Raw genomic sequence first — 10,375 nt, forward strand, 5'->3', positions numbered from 1 at the left:
CCTCCCAAGTGCTGGGATTAAAGGCATGCACCACTATTGCCCAGCGAGAAACCCTGCCTTGAAAAACAAACAAACAAACAAACAAATAGATAAATAATAACCAAGCTACAATACATAGACCCAAAGAGGTTGGGTATAGAGGAAGGGACTGGAAAAACTCATGGATCTCCCTAGGAAAAGAAAATAGACTAGATTTAGAGTGTCCTGGAGGGATGGGAACTACAGGATCAGGTAGGGAGGAGGAGGGGAGATGGGGTTGAAGGATGGAATTCAAGGAAAGACAGCTAGCATTGAGAGAAATTGAGGGATGGTATAGAAACTTAGTTCAGTGGAAACCTTCTGAAATATATGAAGGTGATCCTAATGAAGTCTCTAACAATGAGAGAGCTGGAGTCCCACATAGCCATGTCTTGTCACTTTCTTCTAGTACTAGGTCTGGGTTATATCCAATCAAATTGGCCAAGGGGGCCCATGGAAATCCCCAAACTGGCCAGTTGAGATAATAGTTTTTTTCTCCACAAACTGACAGCAAGGCCCCATTGCCAAAGACGGCACCCACACAACTCCTTGAACATGGAGAGGTCAAGGTGGTGCATATATAGAACCTTCATCCCCGTGTTCTAGTGTCTTTGGACAGGAAGGAACTCTTCAGGCTACCAAAAGAAAAACATAAGCACCAACCCAGCCACAAAACCGTTGACCTACAATCTGTCTTGCTTGCAAAATATGCTAGGGCACAAAATATAGTGGCACCAAGTTTGTAGGAGTTACTAACCAATGTCTGTTTTGACTTAAGTCCCATTCCACGAGATAGAACCCACACCTGACACTGCTTGGATGACCAAGAGCCAGAGACGAGATATCCTAGAGACCTAGGGTAAAACCAAATACTACTGGTCTTAAAAAAAAAAATTAACAGTAAAATGACTCATAATGATGTTCTGCTATACTCATAGATCATGAGAGAGGCTTCCTCCCTGGAACAGATGGGAACAAATACAGAGGCCCACAGCCAGACATTATGCAGAGAGAGACCTTGGAACACAAATCTCTAAATAGGATGTCTCCATCAAATCCTACCCCTCAGAGTTCACAGAAGCCCATGGAAAAGGAAGCAGAAGTGTGGGAACCAGAGGGGATGGCAGACACCAGGAGAAAAGGGCCCTCCAAATCAACTGAACAAACCTCCTATGAACTCGTGGAGACTAAAGCAGCAAGCACAGGGCCTACATGGGTCTGCACCAGGTCCTCTGTGTAAATATTACAGCTTTCAGTTTAGTGTTTCTATGGCACTCCTGTGAACAAGTCTGTGCCTGCTCCTAGGGCTCTTTTCTTTTTGTTGGTTTGCCTTGTCCAACTTCAAAGTGTGGTGGTTTTTGTTTTATCTTATTATATCTTATTTTGTTATGTTTTGTTATCTCTTAGAAGCCTGTTCTTTTATAATGAGAGACAGAAAAACAGTGGATCTGGATGGAAGAGAAGAGAAGGAACTGAGTAGACTAGAGAAAGGGAAACTGTAATCAGGAATAAATCTACTTTTAATAAAAGGGGGAAATACTCTTTAAATAATAAGAAATAAAGAGAGAGAAGGAAGGACAGATAGATGGATGGACAGACTTGGGCTTAATGGTTAAGACTATATAGTGCTCCTCCAGAAGACACAGATCAGCTCCCGGCACCTAATTTAGGAGGCTGATAAACTCCAGCTCCGTGGAACCTAACACTCTTTTCTGGATTCTGCAGGCACTGCATTTACATTTGCATACACACATAAACAGACACGTACATATGACTAAACAAAAATAAAGCTTTTATAAAATAATAATAATAATAATAATAATAATAATAATAATAATGGAAAAAATAAAATTTCCAGATAGTGTTCATTTCTAATGTGCTGGGGTCCAGCCTCGACACAGGATCAGAGTTCTCAACCGGAAGCAGGGATATCTGGAAGGAGCATAATAAATACACACACAGACAACTTTTCGGGCACAAGCTGACAGGCAAATTTTTCAAGGCTTGAGGTTGCTCTTTCTCTGTCTCTGCCTCTCTGCCTCTGTCTCTGTCTCTCTCTATCTCTGTCGCTCTCTGTCTCTGGCTCTGTTTGCTCGAAGCTTGAGGCTGCACTCACTGTGCATTCTCCTGTGCGCTCTGCTTTTCTCCTTGCGTTTTTCTTTTCTCGAACTTCCACACTCCTACACACCTCTGTGCATTCCTCTTTCACTCTCACAAACACTCCACACATATCTCGCACACACCACATGCACACACACTCTCTCCTCACATTCTCTCTTCTTTCACTCACACACACACACACACACTCTCCACACACTCTCCCATCACACTTCCCCGGCCTTTAACTTGCCCCAGTCTTTTATTGTTATTCCAAAAGAAGGTGGGAAAAAAGACATTGTATAATCATTGCCAAATCAAATTCAAAAGAATAACCACATCCCACAGAGAATCAAGAATTACAACTGTTCCCCAAAGTTTCAAGTTTTCCCTATCCCCAGGCCTGTAGCCAAAATAATAATAATTGCAAACTTATCATTATTTAAACTTTAACTTTTGACTTATATTTCAGAGCTCACAGCCTCAAGGCCAGCTACTTGCATTTTCCTGTGAAGCTCTAATGAGAAATGACACGGGCAAAGCTGCCAGGCAGCAGCCAGAAACAATCACGTTGACCCTTAACTCAGTAGTTCCGCTAGCTTTCTGCTTCTGAACACCACACACAATGACTCTCCCAAGAGTCCCAGTGTTTTGACTGAATTTTACTAAGATATAAATTTATGCTGGGCAGTGGTAGTGCACGCCTTTAGATAGGCAGACTTCTGAGTTCAAGGCCAGCCTGGTCAACAAAGTGAGTTCCAGGACAGCCAGGGCTACACAGAGAAACCCTGTCTCGGGAAAAAAAAAAAAAAGATAAATTTATGCATTCTAAACTTTCTTATACATACATATCCAAAGGAGACCAGGAACTACTCTCAAATGTTTTGCAAAACTTGTTTCATAACTTCAATAGATTTTACCTTTCTTGGGGTCTCAATGTTGGCTCTGCTTCATTTCTTAATTTATTTCTAAACTTCCTTTGCAAGTCAAACGTTAATCCAGAATTACCAATGTGCCGTTATTACATTGTTTCCAAGATGAGAGCACATCATGTACCTGGACCATTAGGACTGTGCTGTGCTGTGCCCCTATGCCTCAATTCTAATTAAGAATCATTACATCAGGGCTGGAGAGATGGCTCAGTGGGTAAGAGCACTGACTGCTCTTCCTAAGGTCCTGAGTTCGGATCTCAGCGACCACATAGTAGCTCACAACACCCGTAATGAGATCTGATGCCCTCTTCTGGTGTCTCTGAAGACAGCTACAGTGTACTTACATATAATAAATAAATAAATAAATAAATAAATAAATAAATAAATAAATAAATTATCATTACATCAAGGAACATCTAGTTTCACAGAATTCACCAGGGCAGAAGGGAGTAGGAAAGTCAGATATAATAACTATGCACACTAAGTCCAACTGAAAAGCAGTCACGCACAAATGAAATCTATACAGCCATTGTCCAAGACTAAGGTTAGGAGAAAAAGGAACAACCATTTTTTACAAAGAGCTGCGGCAGGCTACTGAGATGTCTCCATCCCAGGTGGCTATGGGCAGTCTCTGTCATGGTATGCTGTCTCTAGCAATAATGAACCAAGTTAGTAGATCATCAGGCAAGGGTCCTTTAACCCCACTCACTCCTACCTCTTACAGAAAAGAACTGTTGTGATTTCAACTCAGAAAGAATTGTTTCCCTACCTTAATTTTTTCTCAATGTATTTTCTCAGTGAGTATTTTACCTGAATGTATGTATGTGCAGGAGGAACATTCAGTGTTGACAGAGGTCAGAGGTGTGTGTCGGATCCCCTGGAATTGGAGGTACAGGGGCTGTGAGCAGCCATATGGATGCTCTATAGGAGCAGTAAGTGCCTTTAAGCACTGAGCCACTGCTCCACACCATACCTTAACTTTCTTATCCACTGAGCAGGTTGCTATGTAACTGTCATCTGAGGAGAATGCACAGCAAAGCACCTCATCTTCATGAGCTTTGATGTCAAGAAGCTTCTCTCCTGTCTCGGCTTTGAACACCTGCGTAACAACAGCAAAGTCTTTCTTATTGTAAACCGCTTATCTATAGGACATCGTTTCATGAAAATACATCTCTGAAAGTTCTTAGTCATTGTTATTTTCAAAACAAAAATGAAATTTAGCAAAATGACTCAAAAATCAGGATTTGTCAGGATTCCTAAGTGTTTATGTAAGCATAAACAGAGAAGTATCCATTGTTAAGGGTTGCTAAGTCTCACTAAAAAGAAGTGAAATACAGCTTCATTTCTTAGGATTATATTGACAAATTCTAAACAATCAAATATACTTTCTTTAGGGGGCTCAAAAACCCCAAATTAAGGCTGCAGATATAGTTCAGGGGTTGCATGCTTACCCAACATGCACAAGCCCCTGAGTTCAATCCCTAGCACTACTTGGGGAATTAAGGCCAAGGTTAACATAATTAGTACTCACATACCATAGAAATGAATAAATAATTAGGATCTTAGAAAGATTCAAATATCCTAAATATAAAAGTATATGGAAAGAGCACTCTCCACACCTCCCAAAACCACAGTGAGAATGAACATATCTTTGGAACCAATCTAGCCAATTCCCATATACAGTCAGAAATCTCTCAGCCTCTGACAATTCATTTAACCAATGTTTTTTCAGCAGCAGCAATGCTTTTCCTATTTGCTGATGGAGTCTGCATGTCTGTTAATTACTGACATTTTCTCCTTACCCAAAAGTGGCAAATGGTTAGACAGAAAGTGCCAAGGCAAAGGACTCCTTGGTGTCCCTGGCAAGTCTGGAACTACTGAAAACAGCTACATCTTTAAAGAAGTATCTACAATGTGCAAAAGTTTACATTTCTTTACTTCTAAACTATCATTTTCCTAAATTTTAGTATTTAAATATATCCTAATTTGCACAAATAGGCCACGTGCCTCTTCCGGTGTTTTCCAAGAGATATACCTTACCTGTAAGGTTTTATCAGCTCCACAAGAAGCTATTCTCTGACCATCCTGAGAAAAACATGCATGGTAAACAGCATCCGTATGGGGACGGACAACTAAGCGGGACAGATTCTTGATCGTTTTCTTGTTTCTAAATACAAGTGAAAGATGAAGAGAAACTCAATGACTGAGGATAAAAGTAGCATTTTCTTTCAAATAACAAGTGTCTTTTAACATGATTGTATATCTCCCAAATACAAAACTACTGAACTACTAACATGCAAATGACAGTACAGAACACCTAAAAAAAGTAATCTAACAAAAGTGACATTTAAGAGAAAGAATATCTTACATCAAGCCACCTGGCATGTGTTACAAATGTCACTGAGTTAAGAGAAATCTACTTAATCAAACATATGCCACTTTCTATTTTCTCCTTTTAAAAAAATACTGTATCTTTATGTGTTTTGCCTGCATGTAAATATGACACCATGCCATGCAGTGGCCACAAAGGTCAAAAAATGGCATAATATCCCCTGAAACTAGAGTTACAGATGGTTGTGAGTCACTGTGTGCGTGCTAGGAACTAAGCCAGGTCCTCTGAAGCAAGTGCTCTTAGCCACTGAGCCATCTCTCTAGCCCTCTATTTTTTTATACACATTAATATAATATATGTAAGCATATCTTTTTTTAAAACACAATTTTAGGGCTGGAGAGATGGCTCAGCGGTTAAGAGTCCTGACTTGAATTCCCAGCAACCACATGGTGGCTCACAACCATCTGTAATCTCTTCTGGTGTGTGTGAAGATAGCAACAGTATAATTGTACAAATAAAAATAAATAAATCTTTAAAAAAATAAATAAAATAAAAACACAATTTTAAAATTAAAGAAACCACGGCAAAATAGACCTCACACTATGTATGACACTGCACCTACCACTATGATATACTTTAAAAATGTTCTCCTCTAACTCTAATCAGAATGGGGGTGAGGGATGAGAGATGGAGACAGATGAAGCAATGTCATTTCCCTCCTATATTAATTCTACAGAATGACAACTATGCCACTAGTAGGGATATTATATTTTTGCCTGTAGTGGGCTGGTCTGATGTTGCTTGTATTCTAATGCTAAATACTGGCTCCTCAAGGTATGGTTGCACCCGAGATCCTCATGTATTTACTCAAGTGGTGCCATGTGAACTATCTCCCCAATTTAACTGGTCAATAAAAGGCTAGAGCCTGTGGCTGGACAGGAGAGGGAGACAGTGGGACTGGAGGTTCAAGTAAGGGCATTGAAGGTGGAGAGAGAGGGAGGAGAGGAAGATAGAGAAGGAAGAAGCCGCCATGGGCCAGAATCTCATGGCCAGGAAAAACAGCAAGTAACAAGAGACCTTATAGCTGGGGATTAAGTTAGGATAACCCTAGCTCTGCCCAATCTAGGTTTATGGCTTGTTAATTAAATACCTGGATGGTGTGTTTTTCTATGGGCTTGTTAGAATTATAAATCCCTACAATAATTTCCCACAGGTTCAAGGGTAAAGAGTGTATGTGCAATAAAAACAGGACCAAATATTGGAGAAAAGCGAGACTAGAAGCCTGCATAGAAACAACTACACTTCACTGGAAGTGATAAGTAGGCATCAGACAAGAATTCAAATTATGACAACCCATAAGGACATATGTGTTGCTTGCAAAGTTAAGAGGACTACATTAAGACTATAATCTTTCCACCTAAATGCAGGGGCACACACCTGTGATCCCAAATAGTTGGGAAGCTCAAGTAGAAGGACCCGGTGTTCAAGCCCAGCCTGGACATCTAGAGAGGCTGTATCTTTAAAACGAGATGAATAAACCTGCCTCTCCTTTGATCATTTACTCCAGTTCCTCAAAGTTAAGACAGCGATCTTCACTGAGAGAAAGATAACAAATAGATGCCTGAACAAACCACTGCTTTGAAATTTAAACTCAAATTTAAGCTGATGCCAACGTACTTTTGTACATCTAAAAGGGAAGGGGTCTAGCACTGCAATAAATCATTCTTTAATGGTCTGGTCCAAGCTAGGTAAGGAAAAACAGAGCAATGGCTGACTAACCATTTGATGGCAGAGTGTCACAGGCTGGAATGTAGCTGGTGCAATGGGAGAAAAAGCAACAAAACAGTAAAAAGTTAACATCTCAGCAACTCTGGAGGGAGAAAGAACTGAATCTGTCCATTTGATCAGATCAAGTGTTGAGGATCCATTTAAGAGCTTGAGACAGGGCCCTGTTGTTGAAGTGCTTGCCACACAAGCATGAGGACCATACTTCCCAGAACATACATAAATTGCCAGCTTTGAGTGGCAGCCTGCCTGAAATTCCTGCACTTGGGAGGCAAAATGGAGGTGGTGGTTTCCTTAGAGCTAGCTGGCTAGCCAGCCTAACACTACTAACCAGCTCTGACTTCCACTAAGAGTAATGGTTAGGTGGAGAGATGAAGGAAGACCTCAAATGCAAACAACATGCACACATCCAAATGTGCATACACAAGCAATACCAACACACTTTGAAAAGGATTTCATTTAGTCACTAACTAAATAGGAATCTATTCAAACTTCCTGCTATGCTATGAGCATGCTATGAATTAGTATAATTAGGCAAGAGAAGTTGAAATTTCCCTAATGATACACAACTATACCTGAGAGCTGGAAATCAGGCCTAGGCAATGAAGGGCAAGAATCTTATTCTAATCCCCAAACTATCGTGTAATACAGAGCAGATAAACTAATACAGAAGAGAACTGAGTAAAACGATGAACACAAAAAAGGCTGAGAAGTGGTAAGAGAAAAAACAAAGAGTATTCTAGAACACCAACAGATCTAATGAAATGTCCACAAGTTAGAAAGGCTGCTACCCTCAGTGGAAGCAAACTTCCACGCTGCCTTAATGGAAGTAAAACTTCCCTTCTGAAGAAAATGTTAAAAGATGGTTGAGTCTAGGAAAGGGGGAATAGGAAGTATGAATTTTCATTTTATACCTCTCAATTTTTTAACTAAAAAAAATGTAATTATGTGTGAGTCTATAGGTGGGTATGCACATATAAGTGCACTGCCCATGAAGGCCAAAGACATCAATCAAATCCCCTTGAAGCTAGAGTCATTGGGGGATTGTAAGCCACCTGCTAGAAATTGATCCTGGACCTCTATAAAACCAGTCATCACTCTAACTCTTCAATTTGTTGTTGTTTTAATCAACAAACATGTTATGAGCTGGCATGCTGGCTCACCAGCCAAGCCTGAGGACAACCTGAATTCAATCCCTGGGACCTTCACAGCAGAAGAGGGAACCGATTTCTGCAAATTGTTCTCTGTGTGTTCAAGTGTGTTGTTGCATATCCACCCACATCCAAACACACGTATACACAAGCACACCATACACCGGGTAAATGAACAGCAGTGATTTTCAAACATGAGCAATCTCTCCTGCCAGTGAACAGCCTTTCTTTAAGATATGGAAGAATTGGGACTGAAGAGCTGTGTCAGCAGTCAAGAGCACTTATTGCTCTTACAGAGGACTCAGGTTTGGTTCTCAGCACTCAAATCAGATAGCTTACAACCAACTGTTAGTCCAGTTCTAGAAGATCCAATACTCTCTTACCTGTCCAGGCACCTACATGCATTATTAACTTAATAAGACACACACTACACATAAACAAAATAAGTAACACATCTTTTAAAAAATATGAAGAATCAGGCTCGGGAAACACCTCAGCAGCAAGATGGCAGGGGTTTGGATCCCCAGAGCCCATCTACATGTTAGGTGGGCATGCTTCCTAGGGCTTCCACATCATCATGCCCAAACATGCCTGCATACTGCACACCTACAATTCTAGTCTTAGAATGCACAGGCACACAGGATATTCTCCACAGCAAGCTAGTTAGCAAGATCAGCAATATTAGGGAGCCCTTGCTTTGACTGAGAGATTCTGCCTCAAAGAATATGAAAGAAGAGCTATCATGGAAGATTCCATAGAGCTTCCACATCCACACACCTACACATACATGTACACTGCACACATACTTACAAACATGCATACATACTGAGGTGTACACCATACACATATAAATATGAAAAGAAGAAAAAGACTGTAAAAATGCTTTAAAAAAAGACATACAAGAATTAAAAATCAGTGGCATTAAATAAAATCTCTATGGCAAAGCAAAGTAAAAGTGACTTTATAGACATTATCTCATTTAAGTTTTCACAAAGGTAGTATTTAGCTCAAAAAATTATTATTTCCATTTCACACATAAGAAATTAAAGTATAATATGTTAAAAAAAATCATAAAAGGTCTAAGTTTTAGTATGGAGACTCAAACCTATGTCTATGGCTCCAAAGTCTATGGTCATCACTACCACACTAGGTTATAGGAGCATTTGATACTAATATTAAGGATGGTCTATCTGTTTGTTTCTATGGATGATATAATTATTTTCTCCTGTGCTTACTTCTCTTTTTTCTACTGAGTAGGTGTGGTGGTTTGAATATGCTTGGCCTAAGGAGTGGCACTATTAGGAGGTCTGGCCTTGTTGGAGGAAGTGTGGCACTGTAAGGGTGGGCTTTGAGAGACCCTCCTCCTAGCTGCCTGGAAACCAGTCTTCTGTTTGCCTTCAGATAAAGATACAGAACTCTCAGCTTCTCCAGCACCATGCCTGCCTGGATGCTGCCATGCTCCCACCTTGATGATAATGGACTGAACCTCAGAAACAGTAAGCCAGCCCCAATTAAATGTTGTCCTTATCAGAGTTGCCTTGGTCCTGGTGTCTGTTCACAGCAGTAAAACCCTAACTAAGACAGTAGGAATACTTATTAAGTTTCTAAAGTAGTTAAATCTCACAAAGTGAGTTTATTGACCACCTGGAAAAGAACAGTTAATAACAGAGTCCCTCTGATCTCTCTGGAAACTCACATCCATTCCAGGTAAAGGCGCCCAGTATCCACCTCCTGCTTGGCCTGCAGCTTTGCTTGTTGATAAACTTGGGAAGTCTCTGGTTCACAGAGACCCAGCTGTACAATATTAGGAAATGGCTGTCGTCCAAGAAGGTGTCCATTTAAAGATAAAAACTCTTGAAAATTCTCACAGACTGCACAGTCCTAAGAATAAACTGAAATCTGTTAGACACAGAGCCAGAGCAAAACCTAGCATCTCTTTGTTTCTGTGATCTTAACATTTAAAACTTAAATATAATAGCAGCCACTGGGCAATAAATACAGTGTTCTTGTTAGTTCTCTCTCTCTCTCTTTCCCTCTCCCCCCACTCCTCCCTCTCCCCC

General features: G+C 40.4%; 1 protein-coding gene across 1 annotated transcript in view; it reads right to left on the reverse strand.

Moving 5' to 3' along the window:
* Apaf1 (apoptotic peptidase activating factor 1) overlaps nt 1-10,375 on the reverse strand; it is a 98,559-nt gene that overhangs the window by 57,955 nt on the left and 30,229 nt on the right. Inside the window, exons 12-14 of the mRNA XM_031349063.1 lie at nt 10,012-10,196; nt 5,088-5,214; nt 4,021-4,146 (exon numbers count right to left, since the gene is read on the reverse strand). Coding sequence (XP_031204923.1) covers nt 4,021-4,146; nt 5,088-5,214; nt 10,012-10,196 — 438 coding nt within the window. The remainder of the gene's footprint in view (nt 1-4,020; nt 4,147-5,087; nt 5,215-10,011; nt 10,197-10,375) is intronic.

The sequence above is a fragment of the Mastomys coucha genome, unplaced genomic scaffold (assembly GCF_008632895.1).
Source record: "Mastomys coucha isolate ucsf_1 unplaced genomic scaffold, UCSF_Mcou_1 pScaffold4, whole genome shotgun sequence".
In the NCBI taxonomy this organism is placed as follows: Eukaryota; Metazoa; Chordata; class Mammalia; order Rodentia; family Muridae; genus Mastomys; species Mastomys coucha.